General features: G+C 47.1%; 1 protein-coding gene across 2 annotated transcripts in view; it reads right to left on the minus strand.

Moving 5' to 3' along the window:
- Positions 1–4961: 4961 nt before the first annotated feature.
- Positions 4962–24235, minus strand: part of IFT38 (intraflagellar transport 38) — a 36086-nt gene continuing 16812 nt past the window's right edge. The window contains exons 8-13 of one of the 2 annotated variants that reach the window (XM_086692204.1): positions 20307–20448; positions 17989–18061; positions 12964–13071; positions 9506–9561; positions 9204–9260; positions 4962–5398 (exon numbers count right to left, since the gene is read on the minus strand). In XM_086692204.1, coding sequence (XP_086548330.1) covers positions 5252–5398; positions 9204–9260; positions 9506–9561; positions 12964–13071; positions 17989–18061; positions 20307–20448 — 583 coding nt within the window. In that variant the 3' untranslated portion in view covers positions 4962–5251. The remainder of the gene's footprint in view (positions 5399–9203; positions 9261–9505; positions 9562–12963; positions 13072–17988; positions 18062–20306; positions 20449–24235) is intronic. The other variant, XM_086692205.1, reaches the window with a different exon arrangement.

The following is a 24235-nucleotide window of genomic DNA, read 5'->3' on the forward strand; positions in this document are numbered from 1 at the left end:
TTTGAACAGTTTCTACTGCTGTGTCTTCAGGGTCAGTATGTGCTCTTCTGTGGCGCCTCATCTGCTCTCAATCCCAATTTTTGTTTTTGTTTCTTTAATCTCCCCAAGTTTTGAGATTTTCTTTAGGCCTTATCTCTTAATATGCTCCTGCCTCCCTCTGCCATCTCAATATAGGGAGTACAGTTAAATGTCTGAATGTCCTTTCCTACTAATTCTGTCATCTGTCATTTGAGTATGGGGGGGGGGTGGTCATTCCTTGGTCTCTTTCTTGATTCTTATTATGCCTGGTAAGTTTTGATTGGACACCAGACACGGGGAATTTTATCTTGTTTCATACAGACTATTTTTATATGCCTTCAAATTCTTGAGCTTAATTCTGGAACACATTACTTAGAAACAGCTGCATCCTGGGGTGCCTGGGTGACTCAGTCAGTTAAGTGTCCAACTCTTGATTTCGGCTCAGGTTGTGATCTCACGGTTGGTGGGATGGAGCCCTGGGTCAGGCTCTGTGCTGATGGCAGGGAGCCTGCTTGGGATTCTCTCTCTCTCTCTCTCTCTCTCTCTCTCTCTCTCTCTCTCTCCCTCCCTCCCTCTCTGCTCCTCCCCTCCTCACACTCTCTCTCAAAATAAATAAATAAACAATGGAAACCAATTTGACAATAAACTTCATATATTGAAAAAATAAATAAATAAATAAACATTAAAAAAAAAAAAAAGAAAGAAAGAAAGAAACAGCTGGATCCTTTCAAAGCTTACTGTTTTCAGCTTTGTTGGCCAGGACCAGCCACCCTTAAGTTCAGGGCCGCTGTGGCCCAACTTGTGAGGCAATGTCTCAGTATTCTGGGTGCTCTACCTGATGCCCAAGTCAGAAAACTGTTCTGGAGCCTTACCTACAACAGATGCTGTAGACATCCAGGTGTAAAAGATCGTGCAATCCATCTCAGCCTTCGCACTCCTAACAGGAGCATCAGCCCGAGTGGTTATCTGGTGTGCGCCTGATGTTTCCAATACACAATATGGATTTAAGCAGGACTCCTAACGAAGACTTTGCTTCATCAGTCATGCACACTCTCTCTTATAGAGTCAACCCTTCCCATTCCACAAACCAGTTCCCTCCAGCTTAAAAAAAACCCTCGTTTTCCTCTCAAAACACAAAACAAAGCTTCCTCTGCCCCTCCAAAATGTTCTTGGCCACAGTCTTCTCCCCTGGCTGGGCCCTCTCTTTTCACTTGGGACCACCCCCCTTGCGGAACACTCATCAACATTCACCGTGTTGGCTTCGCATTCTGACCTCTCTTCGACCCATCGCGTGCCGACTGCTCCCGGCTGAGGTCGCCACAGATTTCCTAAGTGCCAACGTGGCCCGTTGTGACTCCGGCCCGTTGAGGAGGAGGATTTAGCTTGCTCACCCCTCCCTTCTGTGGAAATTCTCCCTGCCTTGGCTTCCCTCACACAACCTTCCAGCCCTCCTACCTTCTCGTCACTCTTCTTCAACAGTCTTTGGAAAATAAAACATATTTCCCCCGAATTATTAAGGCAAAATACAGTCACTTTAGAACATTTAGCAAATACTTTCCCAGTCTCGCTTCCTGGCCCCTTGTGGCCTTTGCCTCCGAGACACAGCATTTCTCAGGCTTCCAACCTTGGCTCTCTTCCCACCCCACGTGTTCTCCCCCGAGCAATCTGAGGAAAATGATCTTCAAACCTCAGTCTCCAGCCCTTACCCTTTTCCTGTCTGTAGATTTACCTTTTCCGAAATTCATTTCGTCAAAACAACACAATACACGTAGTTTAAAAAGCCAAAAATGACCAGGCTTATAACGGAAAACAGCAGCCTTCTGTCTTGTTCCTCCCCTTCCTGTACATTCCCACTCCCAAAACTACATACCCTACATACACTGTTCCTTGCTTTGTCATCTTCGAGGTTATCTAGTGACCTCTCCATGGGAAATGGCACTTGGATGTACGTCAGCTTACATTCCCACTCTGTTTCTCCTTCTTTCCGACGGAGTTAGAGCATGGTTTTTGTAGACATCGTCAGTGCCCGTCTTTTAACTTTATTACCATTGATCACTCCTGCGCCATTTTCTCCTATGGACTTTATCGTTCTTAGAATGAATAGTGCACCTTTTTTAAAAACTCCATTTTCTGTGTCACTATGGCTTAATTCTTTCCGAATCGCCCAAGAGAAGTGTACAATCAGAATACCGTTTCACAGACACACTGGTTTTTCCATCAGTTACGTTTTCCCCTCACGACATCCCTGCTTGAGCTCTCGCTCCTCCTCTTCCACTCACATCCTCATTGCAAGGACTTTTGTTCCGGGCAGTTTGAGTTCTCTTGCAATTCAACCAGTCCCGGATTCCAGCACCTCGGAGTCTCCCGGGCCAGTCTAACCACTGTGATATTTATGTGGCGTGTTGCTAACTTCAGCCAAACCCACTTCCTTTCAGACATTCGGCACGACACCATGTTACAGTTTAAAATGCGAACGAAAGAGCGCTCGCAGGTATTCTGCCCGGCCCGGCCGAAACAGCGAGTTCTTCAGACCTCCCAGTGCCAGAAGTCCTTGGACTTGGTTCTTGATGGCTACCACCAAAAAAAATTAACGACTTAAAAACTTCCTTTCAGTCAATTTTCAGTCAATACACATCTGGAAAGCATTTTAAGAGGTCCTTTAGTTACACGGCTAAAAGCAAAGAACTATTGGCAATGATCTAAATGAGGGTTTTTCATTGACCTAACCAGACAATCTTCTTTGGGGCCCGAGTCTGTTCTGACGCTTGGCCCAAAAGACACGAGGTCATCAAGCTCTTGTACATATCTGACTCCTGGATCTGTTACAGTGACAGACACACACTGGTAACCACGATCAGGTACTTGAAGCTCCTTTGCTGACAGAAGCTGCCCGAGGAAGGAAGTGCCACTCCATGGGGAGACTGTGCAGTAGTTAACCAAGGGATGAGGGACCACGAAGGAAGAGGTGACATAATAAACCTCACATGGCACTGGAGCCTCTATTGGAGGAGGGGTTACCTGCAGCTTGGGTCAGGCTCCCATTAATGCCCATGAGAAGAAAGAATCACGTAAGGAAGGGGCGCCCGGGGGCTCAGTCGGTTAAGCGTCTGTCTCTTGATTTTGGCGCAGGTCATGATCTCACGCTTCATGAGTTCTAGCCCTGTGCTGGGCCCTGAGGTGACAGCGCAGAGACTGCTTGGGATTCTCTCCCTCCCTCTCTCTCTCTGCCCCTCCCCGGCTTGTTCTTTCTCTCTCAAAAATAAATACATAAACATTTTTTAAAAAAAGAAGAAAGCATCACAAAAGGAAAAGAGAAATACATTTTTTGGTTTTTTGGGTTTTTGTTTTTGTTTTTTTTTTTTTTCAAAAGGTAGGTCAGAGTCAGGGAAACCAAAATGATAACATCCAGGACAATGCAGTGGAAGGCAGGGCTCTGCGGGGGTTAGCACAGCGCCCACACACCCCATTCCCTGTGAGTGCGTCATTTCAAAGAGGGCACATCTCCATCACTGCCGAATTAACCGAATGCCGTTTTAAAACAGGAGTAATCTCTTGGGAATGCAAGCTGGTGCAGCCACTGTGGAAAACAGTATGGAGGTTCCTCAAAAAACTAAAAATAGAACTACCCTACGACCCAGCAGTGGCACTACTAGGTATTTACGCAAGGGATACAGATATGCTGTTTCGAAGGGGCATACGCACCCCATTGTTTACAGCAGCACTATCAACAACAGCCAAATGATGGAAAGAGCCCAAATGTCCATAGATGGATGAATGGATAAAGAAAATGTGGTATATATATACAATGGAGTATTACTGGGGAATCAAAAAGAATGAAATCTTGCCATTTCCAACTATGTGGATGGAACTGGAGGGTATTACGCTAAGTGAAATTAGTCAGAGAAAGACAAATATCATAGGACTTCACTCATATGAGGACTTTAAGACATAAACCAGATGAACATAAGAGAGGGGAAACAAAAATAATATAAAAACAGGGATGGGGACAAAACAGAAGAGACTCATAAATGTGGAGAACAAACGGAGGGTTGCTGGAGGGGGTATGGGAGGGGGATGGGCTAAACGGGGAAGGGGCATCAAGGAATCTACTCCTGAAATCATTGTTGCACTATATGCTAATGTGGATGTAAATTAAAAAAATAAAAATTTAAAAAAAAAAAAAAAAAAAAAAGGAGTAATCTCCGGCACAGGAGTTGGGAAAAGATAGAGGAAACAGCAAAGATGATAGAAATAATCATCACATTATCTCCTAAAAGTTGACATGTACACAGTAACCTGTGAACTTTTCTTAAATAAGTATTTTACATTATAGGTGAATATAAACAACGTGATTATAGTTTCAAGTAAAACTTATTTAATAATATAAAAATACGGTATTAAATACATTTGTTAAAAGTTAAGTAACTTCAGAAGTCTTCTGCGTTCATAACTGAAAAATCTGTGAGAGCTGCTCTGCGTTTCCGTATCAGAAATACGACACAACTCCACCTGTCACTTCTCACTTCACATCAGCAACATTATCCTAGTGCTACTCAACCTAATGCAATCCTGGTTAAGTTTTTTAGTCAGAAACACCTTTCCTTTAACTAGCTTTCCTAGGAAGGGATGTCAACCTTCTGAGAGAAAATGAAGTGCTTCTATTCTGGAGCGTCTCTCTGTTGCCTGGATTTGAAGGAAAGCGGGTTTTCATCTAACTTACCTAACTTTCATTCAGGAAATTTTAGTAAAATACATTTAAAGCTTGGTATTGCAAACATGCAGAAGAAAACAGGACCATACAATGAAATAAAAGCTAGAATTAAAAGCCGAAGTACAGTAAATGTTCTAAATTGTACAGGTCAAGAGGAGTCAAGTGCCTCCCCACCCCCCTCCGGCCAATTCCTGAACTGAGTCCTGTGCCCAGCCCGGGTCTATCCCCCCCACCCCCGACTCTTGGCAGAAACGCTTGACAACACTGCCAAGATGAACAGCGTTGGCCCTTACTTCTCCTCGGGTTTTCGTCCTGTGGAGGTGCATCTCTTAGAACACAGGCGTTTCCCAAGTTCGCTGAAGCTCTGTGGAGTAACCCGGAGGAGGCTAAAGACCGAGGTGTTGCTTCATTAACAAGTCCAGCTGGTTTAGTGCGTGAAATCGGTTTCCCTCCTAACCTTCTAACTTCCCGTTTACCTACAGATCTGAGGGATTTAATCTGTCCGGTCTCTTGACACAAAGGTCAGAAGTCATTGTCGCTCTCATCCAGGGTCTCAGGTTTCCGGACCCTTCGACTGGGCTTCGCTGGCGAGACAGCAACGCTCTCGTCTTCCAAATCGTCGTCGTCTTCATCGCCCTCCATGTCAATCTCACTGTCCTCCGAGTCCTCCTACAGGAAGACGGCAAACACAGCTGACGGCCCGTCTCTTTCTGACAGCTTGTCAGCAGAGGCCCCTTTCCACCAGTAGCTCAGTTAACTAGCAACACCCACATGTGAAGGAAGAGCTCGGCAGAGAAGCAGTGGGGCGTGGGGCGTGAGAAGGGGACCTTTGTTGGCTCAGAGACCAACATAAACGGATCATCTAAGCAGTGATCCTCAGATACGAGCATGCAGTCTACACCCGGTGCTGCAGGGGCCGGCTTTCCCGCTGAGGTCTCAGAAACACCACCGGATGCCGCTCTGCTCCGGGGGCCCAGAGACCCACTAGTGGATAACAAGGACTGAGGGGCTTGGAGATTAGGAAGGGGGTTTATTTTGGCTTTTACCAGACTGGGGGTGGAAAGCCACCCGGGAATTGGGCAAAATAAAAGGAACACTGTGTCCCTCACCTAGATCTGGGGTGACCAGCTCAGGCGGGCTTTAAAGCTGCAAGTGCTGGGGCACCTGGGGGGCTCGTTCAGTTAAGCTTCTGCCTCTGGACTTCAGTTCAGGTCACGATCCCATGATTCGAATGTTTGAGCCTGCCATTGGGCTCTGCGCTCACAGCACAGAACCTGCTTGGGATTCTCCCTTTCTCTTTCTCTCTGCCCTTCCCTCACTAGCGCTCTCACATGCGCTTTCTCTCTCTCTCTCTCTCTCTCAAAATAAATAAATACACTTGAAACCCAAAACTGTAAGTCATGCGTCCCAGGTAAACCAAGATGGCTCGAGCCAGACCACTCCCACCAGCATACATTCATGCTGCAATTTCCTTCTTAAAAACACAAAACAACAACCCTCAACTTAATCCCATCTTCCTTGCCAGCTACTCTGCCCTGTTCCTCTGCACCCCCCTCCCCTGGCAACAGTGAAACTCCTTGAAGGAGTTCTGAACCCACCACCCCATTGGCTATCCTCTCACTGTGTCCTCAACATACTCAGCAGGCTTCACCTGCCAATCCCCCGACTGCTCTTGAAACAGAGGAATTCAAATCCAATGGGCGCAGCTCCGGCATCTGGTGTGACCTCCAGGCTGCGCCTTCTTGCTTGAAAGCCACCCTGTGCCGCAGGGCGCCCTTCTCTCAGGTGCTCACCCCACTGCACTCCTGCATCTTCCAATCTCACGCGCCCTTACACCCTCCGTCTTTCTGACTCTATGGCGCGGCTCAGCTCAGAGCCCTGAGGCTCCCTCCTCTCCTCTTTCTACTCTCTCCCCTCACACAATCACATGTATCCTTGCAGTCCGAACACGGCCTAATATGATGGCTTCCCAAACTCAACTCCAGCCCAGGCCTGACCCTTGAACTCCAGACTTGAATTCCAACTGGCCGTTCGACCCCAGCACGTGGATGGCTGGCAGGCACTGCATGCGTAGCATGTCCCAACCCCAACTCCTGCGCTGCTCCCCAAGCCCCACCCACCTCGGGACATGCCAAGGCTACCTGTGCCGTCAGCCAGTACGCCACAAGCTGGGGTGTCCCTCATTTCTCGTCCTCTCACACCCCATGTCTAGTTAACACAACTTCATGGTCCAGACCATGGAAACATCCAGAATCCGACGACTTCTTAACACCTTCGCTGCTACCACCCTAGGCTGAGCCGCCAGCCCCTCCGGCTCCCGCAAGTGCCTCCTGACTAGGATCTCTTCAACGCCGGTCGGCTCTGGCACAGCCGGGCTCGCGGTCCTCGGCCCCTTCCCACGGCACTCAGAGAAAACCCCGGGTCCTCATCAGGTCCTGCAAAGCTCCGGCGGCCCCCGCTCCCCGTCCTGCCGCTCCTATCTGCCATCCACTCCATCCCAGCCGCACCACCGTCTCTACACCGCCAAAGCAGGAGCCACACTCCCTGTGTTCTGGATGCCCTTCCCTGCACCACGTCCCTCCTTCCGTTCAGGCCTCTGCCAAACATCACCCGATCACAGAGACATTCCCTGACCAATCAAAAGACACCAACCTCCTCCCTCAACCCTGTCATTCTGTTCCCTGAACTGCTTTCTTTTCTTCTTGCCACTATGACCCGACGTATTCCCTTGGTTACTGCCGGAACGTGAACTTCCTAGAGGCGGGGACGCATTCCCCACCATCTGTAACACCTGCACGTAACAGGCACTCAGCAAGCGTCTGTCGTGCGGACGAGTGCGCACACGAAGGACAAGCCCGTACGCCTGGGCCAGGTGGAGGCGGCCTCCCTAAAACCAACAAGCGACAACAGGCGCAGAGGACATGTGAGCTGTCACTCGGGCATTTGTTCTGAGACGAGAGAGCTATGCGCCTGAGCAAGCAGATCATAAGACAAGGGAGCCGACGGTGCCTTCCAGGCACCCCCAGCCCCCACGCCAGACTTCCTATTCGTGCCACGAATGGGTAAGACGGGTGGGCAGAAGCTATTTGAGCATCCAGCCCGACTCTGTTAAACATGTTTGAGGTGGTTTCTCTGCTTCTCGAAGACTACCTTCTGCGATTCCAAGGCCCCACCTTCTCTGCACATCTTGCCCAGCAAACCCTCTCCCTCTGTGGATTTCGGTAACAATACACAATGTTGGCACTAAATAGAGGGATCTTTTGTACAAGAATGTCAACTCCTGCTCTGTCCCTGTGCAGCCACTAGAGCCACACTCCAGACACAGGTGGCACACGACCTGATAAGGAGGTCTGTGCTCTGTCAGCCCAGTCACCCCTTGTTTCTGGGGCCTCACAGGCTTGCCAGGGACTGCCACCAAGGCAGGCCCGGGGCAATGGACGGTGCAGCCCCACCTGTGGGGCCCTGGCAAGGACCGGGTTCCCCATCCCGGTTCGTTTCCCCGTTAGTATTAAGTCAGTGACACTCAAGGCACCGGCAGCCTGATGTCCCAGCCTCTTGCCCAGCCTCTCTGAGGCCCTGGTCTCAGGACAGCCTCCTTTTCCGTTCCCTCCCCAGAATGGAACTGAAGAGAGGGCTGGTCTTGACCCCGGGACCTCAGCAGGTTCCATCTTTTCTAGGTTACAGTTCAAGGGCCTAACGACCTTTCTTGTCTCGTGGCTCGCACTCACCCCTCCTCCTCAGCATAGGGAAGTTCTCCGATCTCTGTGGGACCCGGATGGCGTGGCTCTCACCCAGGAAACAGAGCCATCACTGGGAGGGAAGGCTCTGCTGGCCCTGAACAGGCCAACACGCGCGCACACACACACAGACACACACACACACACACAGACACACACACACACACACACACACACAGATGAGGTGTAGGCTCTGAGCAGGCTCACACATACACATACACACACACAGAGACACACACACAGATGAGGTGTAGGCCCTGAACAGGCCAACACACACACACACACACACACACACACACACACACACACACACACACACACAGAGATGAGGTGCAGGCCCTGAGCAGGCCAACACACACATACACACACACAGACACACAGAGACACACACACACACAGACACACACACACAGATGAGGTGTAGGCCCTGAGCAGGCCAACACACACACACACACACACACACACACACACACACACACACACAGATGAGGTGTAGGCCCTGAGCAGGCCAACACACACCACACACACACACACACACACACACACACGAGGTGCAGCCCGGAGCAGGCTCACACACACACACACACAAACACACACACACAGATGAGGTGTAGGCCCTGAGCAGGCTCACACATCCACACACACACACGAGATGTGCCCCTGAGGAGGCTAACACACAACACACACACACACACACACACACACACACACACACATGAGGTGAAAAGAAAACCAACCTGCTTCTTGGAGCTGGAAGTCCTGCACTGACCTAAGAGAGCTGGTGCTGCTTCCGTCTTTGGAAAGCGAGAATGGAAAGAACAGAGAGAAGGAAAAAAAGCGGGGGTGGGAGGGAAAGCACATTCATTGGAAAAGAAAAGAGCCATCAACACATCAACAAGCAGAGGAGAGTCCAGCTCCTGGGGGGCCCAGCTCTGCCGCACGCCCAGCAGCGGGCTAGGCTGAGGCACACGGCTCGTCTACAAAGCCAGCCCCGGAGCAGGAAGAACGGAACAGCTAAGGGGAGCTCGTCGGGACTCACGTCGTCATCGGAGTCTCCACCCTGCATTGTGCCCACGATGAGTTTGCTAGGTCTTCCTAAGGAGAACCAAAGCATGAAGAAATTAGGAAAACCTCATTAAAAAAAAAAAAAAAGGCGGATGCCTGGGTGGCTCAGTCGGTGGGGCATCTGACCGGCTCAGGTCATGATCTTGCGGTCCGTGAGTTCGAGCCCCGCATCGGGCTCTGGGATGACAGCTCAGAGCCTGGAGTCTGTTTCGAATTCTGTGTCTCCCTCTCTCTTTGACCCTCCCCTGCTCATGCTCTGTCTCTCTCTGTCTCAAAAATAAATGTTAAAAAAAAAAAAGGCAAGGAATGGTATTCAAGATTTGCTTTCCTTTAGAAAATTGGGGAAAACAAGAATCACGCTAAAAAATTTACTTAGGTAACATCCAAATAATCAAAACTATAATAAACCACAATAGATTTTCTTTCTTTTTTTTTTTTTTTTAAATTAAAAAAAAAATTTTTTTTCAACGTTTTTTATTTATTTTTGGGACAGAGAGAGACAGAGCATGAACGGGGGAGGGGCAGAGAGAGAGGGAGACACAGAATCGGAAACAGGCTCCAGGCTCCGAGCCATCAGCCCAGAGCCTGACGCGGGGCTCGAACTCACGGACCGCGAGATCGTGACCTGGCTGAAGTCGGACGCTCAACCGACTGCGCCACCCAGGCGCCCCAAACCACAATAGATTTTCTAGATTTCCACTTTGAAAAAAATGAAAAGGGCAATAAAATATAATCATTAACTCGGAAGTCAGAAAAATATACATGCATCCTGTAAATGTTGTAAGAAAAATCAGTGAATCCCACTATGAGTAACAGATAGCTGTGCTATCCGTTGGAAAAACAAAGTCTTCCTCCAGGGACCAATGTATTTGAATCTATGAGCTTCAAAGAGAAAAAACTAAGTATCACACTTAGTTCACCTTTCAAACCTGCGCCCCCCCCTCCCCCAACTCCATTATCTCAGGGATTCTCCTCTCTCCTCTGGAAGTCAGGGTTGCTGACAGGGGACTTCTGCCAACGCTCAGGAGCCGTCCTGCACAGGGCAGCAGCGGACAGCTGCATCACACCCAGAGGCTGACAAAGGAACAGCCATGACCCCAGGTCAAGGCCTTGGGGCAAGGGCAGCAAGGGCAGCCCAGAGAGGAGCTCACTCGGGACAGGCCTGGGGTGACCACCAAGAGCTATTTAAGGAAACTTTCCCTCACTCAGATCAAATGCAAGTCTTGTGTTGTCCAAAGCCCTTATTTATAATTTTTAGAAATGGACTTTGTGACTTGACTCCTGCAGGCTGAATGGTCAGAATTCAGGAGCCCCAGTGCCTCTATGAGATTCTCCTGAGCCAAACATCTACCTTTCCAGAGCCTCAGCTCCCATCTACAGAATGGGAGTCATAACCTCTAAACCTCTATTTGTATCATGAAGCTGTTAAAAATAAAAAGAAAAGACATCAGAGCATCTAAGTAACTTATGTAAAAAGGAAAATGTAATAAAGAACAGCCTAACCTAGAATAAGGGCAGTGAGCAGGAAGAATTAGTATCAAATGAAGATAATTCACCTCTTAAATATGTTGTGTATATAAAAATGCAAACCGCTCCCAAAATTAACAAATGGTAGATAAATGTTTTTAAAGGCAAGTATAGGGGCGCCTGGGTGGCTCAGTCGGTTGAGCGTCTGACTTCGGCTCAGGTCGTGATCTCACTGTCTGTGAGTTCGAGCCCCGTGTCGGGCTCTGTGCTGACAGCTCAGAGCCTGGAGCCTGCTTCGGATTCTGTGTCTCCCTCTCTCTCTGACCCTCCCCCATTCATGCTCTGTCTCTCTCTGTCTCAAAAATAAATAAACATTAAAAAAAAAAATTTTAGGGGCGCCTGGGTGGCGCAGTCGGTTAAGCATCCGACTTCAGCCAGGTCACGATCTCGCGGTCCGTGAGTTCGAGCCCCGCGTCGGGCTCTGGGCTGATGGCTCAGAGCCTGGAGCCTGTTTCCAATTCTGTGTCTCCCTCTCTCTCTGCCCCTCGCCCGTTCATGCTCTGTCTCTCTCTGTCCCAAAAATAAATAAACGTTGAAAAAAAAAAATTTTTTTAAAAATAAAATAAAATAAAAAAATTTTAGGGGCGCCTGGGTGGCGCAGTCGGTTGAGCATCCGACTTCAGCCAGGTCACGATCTCGCGGTCCGTGAGTTTGAGCCCCGCGTCAGGCTCTGGGCTGATGGCTCGGAGCCTGGAGCCTGTTTCCGATTCTGTGTCTCCCTCTCTCTCTGCCCCTCCCCCGTTCATGCTCTGTCTCTCTCTGTCCCCAAAATAAATAAACGTTGAAAAAAAAAATTAAAAAAAAAAAATTTTAAAGGCAAGTATAGGGCAATGTAGTAATATCTATCAAAATAAAAATTTACATAATCTTTGACCTAAGAATTCCCCCTTGAATGGTACAAACACTGAAGATAAACAGAAGGATGTATCTACGAGGAAAAGAAAAATAAAATAAATATCTTTCAATATGGGAATGCCTGAATAAACCCCAGGTATGATCACACTGTGGAATACTATGCAGCTGTCAAAAAGAACGAAGCAGAACTGTATTTTCCTGACACGGGAGGAGTTCTAATATATTTCATCATAATGTTTTTAAAAAGCAAGTTGCAGGAGGTGCCTGAGTGGCTCAGTCAGTTGGGCGTCCAACTTTGGCTCAGGTCAGGATTTCACCATTCACGAGTCCGGGACGTGCGGTGGGCTCTGTGCTCACAGCTTGGAGCCTGGAGCCTATTTCAGACTCTCGGTCTCCCTAGCTCTCTGCCCCTCCCCCCCCTCAAAAATAAACATTAAAAAACAAAAAGCGAGCGGCAAAACTATACACAGAGTCTGGTCCCATTTAGGTTAAAAAATGTCTCAGGTGATCTTTGTGTCTAAGTTTCACTGTATGTGTGTGCTTGCCTCTGTGTGAAAAGGCAATGTGGAAGGACCACCCCCCCAAGCCACTGACCGGGACCCCTTTAGGATGGAAAGTGGGACCTCAAGAAGATCCCAGGGGAGTACCCACACTTGTCCAGATATTTTATTGCTCTTTAGCAGTGAGAAAGCAGAAACTACTAGGTTTTTTACAGGCAGAGATGGTTGTGTGAGTCCCTTCTCTGTGCATAATTCTCTGATTACACGGGATGCAAGTGCACTGAGAACACTTTGGACCCAAAAAAGGACAGAACACAGCTCAGTGGCAGAAGCAGTGTGTTCCCATGGCCTCTGTGACCAGGACACAAAGAACAATCAGCTATTCTTGAGACCACAGGTAAGAGTATTAGCAGCAAAGGTGACCACACAGAGGACTTTAAGAGCTGAATCCTGATAAACAACAGAGCAGGATAAACCCTGGAGCAGGGGCCACCCAGAGTGTTCTATGACAGGGCACGGGAGGGGGGGCAAGAGAAAGAAGTCGTGCTACCTTGCATGAGCACCTCCATGGCCGTCCGCGGCTTGGACAGCCGTCTCTCCTCCAATTCGCTGTCAGATTCGTCTTCCTCCTGGATGTCAACGTCCGAGTCGTCATGACCTGGGAGCAACACAAGTAGGCAAAACAAAAGGGCGGCTCCATCATTACCTCTGAAACAGCTTGCATCCAAAAGGCTCTTGTGCAAAACCATTTGCACTTCTCAGCCTTCCTTCTGCTGCATTAGATTTTATGAGACTCTTGGGATTGGCCTGTAGATACTTAGAGGGGTTAATGCAAACAAGGATATACTGGGTTAGTTTTTTTAAACAATTTTCCAAAGCAAGACAAAACTGGGTCAGAATACTATTCTGGTAGGTGAACTACAATTGGAATCACCAGCTGTCAAGGTATAGCTGGAAGTTCTTGGTTAATTGGGGGCAAAGTCCATTCTCTGTTCACGATTAGGTGGCGTTACCACGACTCGAGCTCTTTGTGGGTAACAGAGATGAGGAGACAGAGCCCACTGAAAAGGTGAGGGATTGCACCAAAACAGGCCTGCAGGCGACAAGGAGAGCAGGCCAGGAAAGGCTGGCCTGAGAAAGACGGTGACCTAGTGAGCGGCTGTAAGAACTCGTGCTCACGACCTCCTTTCCTGGAGAAAATTCCCTTACAGAGATACACAAAGAGAGGGCGTTCTCACATTGTGAGATGTGCGACAGCCTTACACATTAATTTCTTACACGTTAATTTCTTAAATACTCTTCCAGAGTCTTGTGTGGGTTAGACACTTCCTAATGGGAACTTACAGGAGGATAGTTTCCACAGTGGAGAGAAAAAGCTTTCACTGCCCAGCTGACTCCCTGTGACTGGGGAGAGACACTGGTTTTGGAAGGAAAGAACAGGAGGAGTTTGCAGTCGCTCTGCTGACCAGTGAGTCAGAGGTCAGTTTGGAAGTACAGTAATTGTTCGTCTACGGAAAGGCTTTGCTCAGCCCCTGCTCTAAGTGGGTGAGTGGGTGGCTGCGTCTGCCTGGGCACCAAGGGAAAGTTCTCTGCTTTCTTCGCCGTGGAGAGAAGAGCTGTGCTCTCCAGCATGGAGGGGTAAGCTGGGAACCAGGGATGTATTAGTAATAGATAGCATCCTGCAAGGACTTCAACACAATCTGTCTGAAAACCGCCACCGTACAAAAAGCCTATACAGAGAATATAATTAAATACTACCACAAATGAATCACTACAAAACGCAATTACTATTCATCTGAGTTCACTTTTTATGGACATTTTATTATGACATTGTATCATTACCCCTTGCAATATAAATCAAATGATATCATGAATTTTAAAATAATAATAATACATGTTTCTCAGGCTCAATAGGATTTCTTCTGACAAGTTCAAGCCAATACACTAAATTAATGCAGGCGGACATGGAAATCACCCAGTTATCAGTGACACGTTCAAGTTAGGATAGCAGACAAGAGTGCCCATAAAATTCAAAGAGGAAAGAACAGTCTTTCCAACAAATGGTGCTGGGACAACCAGAGAGCCACATGCACAACAATGAGTTGGACTCCTACCTCACACCATATTCAAAGACTAATTCAAAATGGATAACAGTTAAAACTGTAAAAGTCTTCCAAGAAAATATAGGGATAAATCCTGGTGACCTTAAATTAGGCAGTGGTTTCTGAGATATGACACAAAAATGCAAACAACAGAAGAAAAATTAACAGTGTGGACTTCATTAAAAGTTTGTGCAGCAAAAGCCAGCACTAATGAAGTGAAAAGACGGCCCAGAGAATGAGAGAAGAATATCTGCAAATCACAATGTATCCAAAATACCATTTCAACAGGTAAACAAAGTAAAGTATGAGTAATGAGTAATTTAACTTTTCATTCATACTAAGTCTTCAAAATATTTTCCACCAACGGCACTCCTCAATTTGGATGAGCCACACTCGAAGTGCTCAAGAGTCACACATGGCTTGTGGCTACGAACTGGATGTCACCATTCTGGCCTCGGCTCCCTGAGCGCCTTATCTGTCACCGTGCCCCCAGTGCTGGTACAAGGCCTGACACACAGTAGGCATGCAACAAGTAAGTGTTGAATGCAAGAACATTTGCTCTCCACTATACCATAAAAACTAAACCCCAGCAAGGTTACTAAAGTGCTTTCTAGAAATTTGTGGGTCATTTTATGAAATCAGAGGACTCTACATTCCTTACACTCCAGTGCTGAATCCTGTAGAGAGCACAGTTATAAATTTACCACGAACAGTGAGGTTTAAAAGGACGGTGGGAAGATGAGGGCTGTCCTTACTGTGACCACAGGGCATGTGAACAAAGTACTTGGCCTTTTTCGTCTCTGAGGTCCCCAGGGCAAGGACCTGTCTCTAATCACTCAGACTTGCTCTCTCTTACTCCAGGCCCTTACTCCAAACCCACAAAGCCAATTTGGTGACCTCACCTCCTGCTTAACAGAGAAGACAGGAGCCATCAGATGGGAGCCCTTCAGCACACGACCCATCTTCCAGCCTGAGCTTGAGTCCTGCACGCCCACACGTTTCCTCACTCGGCAAAACTCATCCTCTCACTGAGCTCTGGTTCTCACCCTTTCTTACAGACTCCCAGGACTTTCCTCATCCGGTACCTCCTTCCTCTCCAAGTTACACTTTTCAGCCTTTGCGTAAATAGCATCTCCCAAGGAGGCCTACGTTGACCCCCAATTTAAAACACAATTCCAGGGCATCTGGGGGGCTCAGTCAGTTGAGCGTGCAACTCTTGATTTCGGCTCAGGTCATGATACCACAGTTTGTGAGTTTGAGCCCCGCATCGGGCTCTGTGCTAATAGTGGGCAGTCTGCTTGGGATTCTCTCTCTCCCTCTCTCTCTCTGCCCCCACCCCACTCATGCTCTCTCTCTCAAAAAAAAAAAAAAAAAAAAAGAACTTAAAAAGAGTAAACGCGGGCTGCCTGGGTAGCTCGGTCAAAGTGTCCGACTTTGGCTCAGGTCACTTTGGCTCACGGCTCATGAGTTCAAGCCCCACATCGGGCTCTGTGCTGACAGCTCAGAGCCTAGAGCCTGCTTCAGATTCTGTGTCTCCCTCTCTCTGCCCATCCCCCACTCGCACACTGCCCCCTTGTCTCTCAAATATAAATATTTAAAAATTTAAAAAAAAAGGTAAACACAATTCCACACACCCTCACCATCTCCCTCTCTGCTCTACTTTACCCCGAAAGGCATTTTTCACTTTCCATGCACAGTTTGCTCATTGTCTGTCTCCTCTCACTGGCAAGCAGCTTGGTTAAAGCAATGATTGCTTTTTTTGTTTTTCTAAATTTTTTTTAATGTTTTTATTTATTTTTGAGAACGAGAGAGAGTGTGCACAAGCGGGAGAGGGGCAGAGAGACAGGGAGACATAGAATCAGAAGCAGGCTCCGAGCTGTCAGCCCAGAGCCTGACACAGGGCTTGAACTCCTGAACTGGGACATCATGCCCTGAGCCGAAGTCGGACGCTTAACCGACTAAGCCACCGAGGTCCCCAGAATCCCTGTCTCTTGTCCACTAAGGAACCCTTCTTCGCACCCAGAATAGGTACTCAACAATGGTTTACTGCACCGAATCAGCTGTCTGCACGGTGGTGTAAACAAGATGAGCTCTTTCAGCTCCTGGATTTTGCTCATTCTTACCCCTAATTTGCGTCCGTGTCCTATTTGGCTTTTCTGTTCAGAGAAGTCTTTCAGAAAGTGTCCTTTTATCTAACTCCCCGCTGATCCCAACTCTCTGGCCAATGTTCCCGCATACAGAGAAAAGCAAAGAAAGAACATCTTAACAACTTTAGGACGGTTCTTCTAATTTTCCTCACTTCTTTGCCCTCAAGCTAATTAAGTGCTTTCCTTCATTAATTTGGTTTAAACGGGACATTATTTTTCCACAAAAAGCAAAGTCACAGATGCTCCTAAGAATATTTGTCCTTCAAGAGATCCCACACCTGTGGATCACAAAATTAAAGCGTGAGTTCAGAAGAGTAAAGACCAATGACAAAGGTCTTACGGTTGGCCCAGGCACATAGCAGGGTGCAGCCAACCAACCAGGGCTCTTACTTGTGCTGGGCCTCCTGGGAGGGGATAAACTCCATGCAGGCTTATCACTTAGGGCTGCCTCGGGCTCTCCGGCCTGACCTGGAACCACAGAGGTGAGGGGGGCCACTCTGGCTAGAGAGGCCCCTGGAATTTCCTAAACTTGCCTCTAAAGGATTTCCCAGCACTCCCTATTCTCCTTCCAGAGTTTCCCGAAATTTAGGAGAGAGAGGCAGAAAACAAGTACAAAAGGAGAGAGGCCCAGAGACAGAGAGGGAGGGAACGTGTCCCAAGTCCCACACACAGCATCCTCAATCATGAGAGAATAAAATACTTCATCATAAAAAAGAGAGCAATAAGCAAGAGGAGGAGGAACAGAGACGAAGCCATTGATTCGGCATTAAGACCATGTGCTGAGGCCGCCCAGACACCTCGGTGAAGTTCGTGGAGGAAACGTGCTAACCAGTCACAGAGAACACTCCTCCCCGGCACGCAGCTCTCACATACGCGTAGCCCCCACTTGCCCCCAGGTGATGGCTTCATTGCACAATCCTGGATTACTGGGGACACAGGACGGGTGTGTATGGGAGGGGACTAACTCTAAGCAAGTGCCCCACTAACACGCACTGCATTAATGACACCTGCTTTCTATCGGTCCTAAAATAAGGAACCTAAAGACCTCCGAGACCACATTTTCTTTTATAGTTACATATTGTACGTAATTCAAACTGTATCATTTAAACAGGGAAAAACAGTATTTTAGTTGATAAGAAAATCAAACGTGCTTTGAACGCTGTGTAATTTGAACCAGTCTCTTGAGCTCGAGTGAATTAAAATGGTACTTGATATAGAAGTTTTGAGAAAATCGCCTTTTGAAAATAAATTAAATACACGCATACATTTGTCAAGGCTAAAAACGCTGGTCCAGAAGAAACACCCGGTCTACCCACGTGGTCTTACCTTCAGTCTTGAGCAGACGCTTTTCTTCTTCCTTCAGCTTGTTCTGCATCAGACGCAGAGTGTTCTCAGCTTCCTATGGAACAGCAAGAACAAGATTCAGAAGAGATCACCCTTTGGGGGACTGTTTTATCATTCTCTACCACGTGAATAAGCAGGGCTGAGTCTGTGACGCAAAAGCAGCAAAGATGTAAAGCACGTGGAGACAGCGAACGCTGCCTGAGAACCAGGGCCGTGGTCCCAAGGCCTCCTCTCTCCAGGATCAGCCAGCAGCCCAGCCAGGGGAGGCCGCCTGAAGTGGCACCGTGGGCCCTCGAAGCCCTGAAAAAAACCGAACCAGACAGGGAAATGCCCGTGTGTCCGTGTGGGACGTCGACACGGGGCAGACGCATCGAGAATGGGATAGTACGGGCCTCCCGCTCTCAGAAAATAAAGCATGAATTTTATTGTTTTTCTGCTCTGTGCTATTCCAGCCCCAGAAGATGCTAAATGGTGAAACAGATCTGGGTGAAAAGAGAAAAGAAATAAAAACTAGTCTAATTCCTAGGGGGACAAAAGCTAATACCTCAGCTAGGTGACAAAATGTGGCCCTGATTACGGTCAAAAGAGAGAACGGGGGAGGACAGTGGCTTTTAAAACTTTGGTGTCATTCTACACATCAAGAAACAAGCACTGTTTGAGGCACGAGCTACCTTCAGGGCGCAGGTGTTATGAACACACGGAGCAGGTGTGAGCAGAGGAAGGCATGCTCGTCCCCGGGCCACGTCTTCGGCACGACGTCCACACCTGGGGGCGGCCCCGCGTGACACCACAGAATGTTTATTTTACTTTCACGGCCCTTTTCTGCTCTTCCCCAGACACTGTCCTCACCACGGGCCTGTCCTGCACCCTTGCTGCTCCGTGGCCTGCCCCTGCCATACAGCAGTGGTGGCAACCGGCTCCGTGTCAAGATAAAGGTGTCCCCAGGAAAGCATCAGCCACCCCCCGCCGGCCGTCCTGTACAACCAAACAGCTCCACCTCATTCAAACACCCAGCTTTTAAGAAGGTGGCATAACCTTTACGCCGAAAGCTGCCAAGGACGGCGTGAGAGAGGGAGGTTACAGACCAGTTTCAGCATGAATACGGATTCCAAGGGACCATTCTTGGGTTAAGCAGAAATATCCCCAAGGGATAGTAGCAATTCAAAACACGAGAGTAACTTGGTCCATTTCTCCTTTGTTCTGAAATCCGTATTTACCAGCTCATGCTGGGACCTGAAACACTCTTTCCTAAATGGCCTGGAACAATGGGATGAGAGGAACCCGGACGACCGCTTGCTCTGGGTCACACACACTTCCCACAATAATCAATAAACTGCGTTTCCTCTTTATAAAGCAGTATCTGATAAACTTCAGGGCCTAAAGCAGGGCCTGAAAATTAAGCAGGGCCTGAAAATCTTTCAGTGACCTGACTGAGCAAATTTTTAGAAATCTACCCAAGGCCAGTCACCTACTCCATGGAACTCAGTGCAAATTAAAATGCACTTAAGGGGGCGCCTGAGTGGCGCAGTCGGTTAAGCGTCCGACTTCAGCCAGGTCACGATCTCGCGGTCCGGGAGTTCGAGCCCCGCGTCAGGCTCTGGGCTGATGGCTCGGAGCCTGGAGCCTGTTTCCGATTCTGTGTCTCCCTCTCTCTCTGCCCCTCCCCCGTTCATGCTCTGTCTCTCTCTGTCCCAAAAATAAATAAACGTTGAAAAAAAATTAAAAAAAAAAATGCACTTAAGAATTATTAAGAATTCAGGGGCGCCTGGGTGGCTCAGTCGGTTGGGCGTCCGACTTCGGCTCGGGTCACGATCTCATGGTTTGTGAGTCCGAGCCCCACGTTGGGCTCTGTGCTGACAGCTCAGAGCCTGAAGCCTCATTTGAATTCTGTGTCTCTTCCTCTCTCTGACCCTCCCATGCTCATGCTCTGTCTCTCTCAAAAATAAATAAACATTAAAAATAAATAAATAATTATTAAGAATTCCAAACCAGTGACGGCACAGCATTAAAGCAAGCACAGGCCCTCCTAAGCTAAGTCTTGTGCGATTGCGCACGTCACGTGGCAACCCTGTCTGCCACCCTAATGGACCAAACCCATCAGAGATCCGACCAGCCTGGAGTCCAGACCACACCACCAGCAAAAGAGAAGAGCTGCGTGAGCGATCCGCAGACTTGATCAGGGAGAAGGAACATCCAGGGAATGTTCCCCCACGACGACATTTACAAACTGACATGTCACCAAGTACAGAATCCCACGCCAGAAGGAACGGTCTGTAGAGAGGAGCGGGCTAAGCGCTCACCTCAAACCTCTCTTGCTCCATCCTATGATGGTCTTCAAGCTGCTGTTCCAGATAAGCCAGATTTCGAAATTTCTCCAGATAAATGTCATACTGCTTCTGCAACTCCTCCTCGATCTTCTCATATTCATCCATAAAGGCCGGCCTACAACAACCAAGTGAAATAAAAAGTGAAAGATTCATCAACATACAGTTGAGATCAGTATGCTGAGCCCCAGGCCTCACCATGGTCTGCTGTGGAAAGCCTTCATGGAGAAGTGTCTTCATCTGGAAGCTGCTTAAAGCTCATTTCCCTTTCCTCCTCCCTCCCCTCAAAAGCAACACGTTTAGTTTGTTTGTTGATCAAAAGCTCTTTGTAAAAACTTGAAAATAATCTTTAAAGTATGAAGAATAAGGTAAAGATTACTCATCATCCTATCACCAGGTACAAGCACTGAATATTTGATAAACATCCTTCCAGACTTTTCTGTGCATAGATATACATACAGAGAGAGAAATATATTTTTTCTTTGTTTTGCGAGAGAAAGACAGAAAGGTGGGAGAGGGGCAGCCAGCAGGCTCCATGCTCAGTGCAGAGCCTGAGACGGGGCTCATTCCCACAACCCTGGGATCATGACCTGAGCAGAAATCAAGAGTCGGACACTTAACCAACTAAGCCACTCAGGCGTCGCAGAAATGCATTTTTATTTTTTATGTATTTAAAAAAATTTTTTTTAATGTTTATTTATTTTTGAGAGAGAGAGAGAGAGAGAGACAGACAGAGCATGAGCAGGGGAGGGGCAGAGAGAAAGGGAGAGAGAATCTGAAACAGGCTCCAGGCTCTGAGCTGTCAGCACAGAGCCTGATGCGGGGCTCAAACTCACGAGCCGTGAGATCATGACCTGAGCCGAAGTCAGACGCTCAACCAACTGAGCCACCCAGGTGCCCCAGGAATGCATTTTTAAACACCTTTAAGTACATTACCTTAAATGAAGCTTTGCAATCTTTTTTCTTACTCACTCTGCCATAGATTTTAATACAGACTTAAAAAGTAATCACGTGTCATACACTTCTCACAAAATTAGTAACCTAAATATATACATTATCTTAGTTGAGCACAGTATTTCGCTGTCTGGATGCTCCAAAAAGTATTCCATCCCCTAAAAAAGGGAAACATAGGTTGCTACAAATTAAAGCGAAGTTTTTAAACAATATAAAATCTAAAAGCAAAGCAATAACACAAAAGCTTGTTTTGACTGATTTGCTGAGTTTATGTTTTTTTCTCTTATTTTTGATCTTAAAGGGAAACTCTCTTGTTTTAAAAATATACAGATAGGGGTGCCTGGGTAGCTCAGTCAGTTAAGCTTTCGACTTCAGCTCAGGTCATGATCTCGTGGCTCATGAGTTCAAGCCCCGCATCAGGATCCTTGCTGGCAGTGTGGAGCCTGCTTTGGATTCTGGTTCTCTCCTCTCTCTCTGCCCCTGACCTGCTCACACTCTCTCTCAAAAAACAAAACAAAACAAAACAAAAACATAAATTAAAAAGTAAGAGATTATCTTTGGGACTAGAGCAAAAACAAACTTTTCTATTAAAAGGATATGAGAAATCTAACCAAAGAGGTGAAAAATCTATACATTGAAAACTATCCAAAGCTTATGAAAGAAACTGAAGAAGACACACACAAAAAAAGGAAAAAGATTCCATGCTCCTGGATAGGAAGAACAAATATTGTTAAAATGTCAATAGTATCCAAAAGCAATCTACATATTCAACGCAATCCCTATCAAAATACCACCAGCATTCTTCACAGAGCTAGAACAAAAAATCCTAAAATATGTATGGAACCAGAAAAGACCCCAAATAGCCAAAGCTTTCTTGAAAAAGAAAACCAAAGCAGGACACAATCCCGGACTTCAAACTGTATAACAAAGCTGTCATCATCAAGACAGTATGGTACTGGCACAAGAACAAACACTCAGATCAATGGAACAGAACAGAGAACCCAGAAATGGGCCCACAAACATATGGCCAACTAATCTTTGACAAAGCGGGAAAGAATATCCAATGGAACAGACAGTCTCTTCAGCAAGTGGTGCTGGGAAAACTGGACAGTGACATACAGAAGAATGAACCTGGACCACTTTCTTACACCAGACACAAAAATAACCTCAAAATGGATGAAAGACCTAAATGTAAGACAGGAAGCCACCAAAATCCTCGAGGAGAAAGCAGGTAAAAACCTCTTTGACCTTGGCTGTAGCAACTTCTCACTCAACATGTGTCCAGAGGCAAGGGAAACAGAAGCAAAAATAAACTACTGGGACCTCATCAAAATAAAAAGCTTCTGCACAGTGAAGGAAACAATCAGCAAAACTAAAAGGCAACCGACAGAATGGGAGAAGTTATTTGCAAACGCTATATCAGATGAAGGGTTATATGCAAAATCTATAAAGAACTTATCAAACTCAACACCCAAAAAACAAATAATCCAGTGAAGAAATGGGCAAAAGACATGAACAGACACTTCTCCAAAGAAGACATCCAGCTGGCCAACCGACACATGAAAAAATGCTCCACATCACTTATCATCAGGGAAATATAAATCAAAACCACAGTGAGATACCACCTCACACCTGTCAGAATTAACATTAACAACTCAGGCAACAACAGATGTTGGCGAGGATGCGGAGAAAGAGGATCTCTTTTGCATTGTTGGTGGGAATGCAAGTTGGTGTAGCCACTCTGGAAAGCAGTATGGAGGTTCCTCAAAAAATTAAAAATAGAACCACCCTATGACCCAGCAATTGCACTACTAGGTATTTATCCAAGGGATACAGGTGTGCTGTTTTGAAAGGGCACATGCACCCCAATGTTTATGGCAGCAATGTTGACAATAGCCAAAGTATGGAAAGAGCCCAAATGTCCATTGATGGATGAATGGATAAAGAAGATGTGGTGTGTATGTATACACACACACACACACACACACACACACACACACACACAGACACGCACACTGGAGTATTACTCAGCAATCAAAAAGAATGAAATCTTGGGGTGCCTGGGTGGCTCAGTTGGCTGAGCGTCTGACTTTGGCTCAGGTCATGATCTTGTGGTCTGTGAATTCGAGTCCCACATTGGGCTCTGTGCTGACAGCTCACAGCCTGGAGCCTGCTTTGGATTCTGTGTCCCCCTCTCTCTGCCCCTCCCCCACTTGTGCTCTGTCTCTCTCAAAAATATATAAATAAATGTAAGAAAATTTTTAAAAATAAAATCTTGCCATTTGCAACTACATGGATGGAACTAGAGGGTATTATGCTAAGCGAAATTAGTCAGAGAAAGAAAAATATCATACGACTTCACTCATATGAGGATATTAAGATACAAAACAGATGAACATAAGGGAAGGAAAGCAAAAATAATATAAAAACAGGGAGGGGGACAAAATGTAAGAGACTTAAATATGGAGAACAAACAGAGGGTTACTGGAGGGGGTGTGGGAGGGGGGATGGGCTAAATGGGTAAGGGGCACTAAGGAATCTACTCCTGAAATCACTGTTGCGCTATATGCTAAGTAATTTGGATGTAAATTAAACAAAATTAAGAAAATTAAAAATCTAGGTGGGAAAAAAAGGGTACGAGACTTAAAAATGAATTTATGCTTGACAGGCAGAATTTTTTAACGAGACAAACATATCAGGTGGGCCACATTCCAAAGGTGGAAGGACGTGGTCTTGCCCATGGCTGGGAGGAAGCCTGCGGTGCTCCCTGGGTTACCCCAGGTGCTGCCTTCCCTCAGGTCTCAGGACAGCAGCCAGACTGTGGCCCAGTCACCAGTATCTCAAAACGGCAAGACATTCAAACGGGTGCAGGAGCTACACGGAGGAAGAAGCAAAGAGAGAAAAATGAAGGGACGACGAAAAGGGAGAGAAAGTAGTGGCACGGGAGAGAA

The sequence above is a fragment of the Puma concolor genome, chromosome E3 (genome assembly GCF_028749965.1).
Source record: "Puma concolor isolate L17-30 chromosome E3, mPumCon1.1.hap2, whole genome shotgun sequence".
Lineage (NCBI taxonomy): Eukaryota > Metazoa > Chordata > Mammalia > Carnivora > Felidae > Puma > Puma concolor.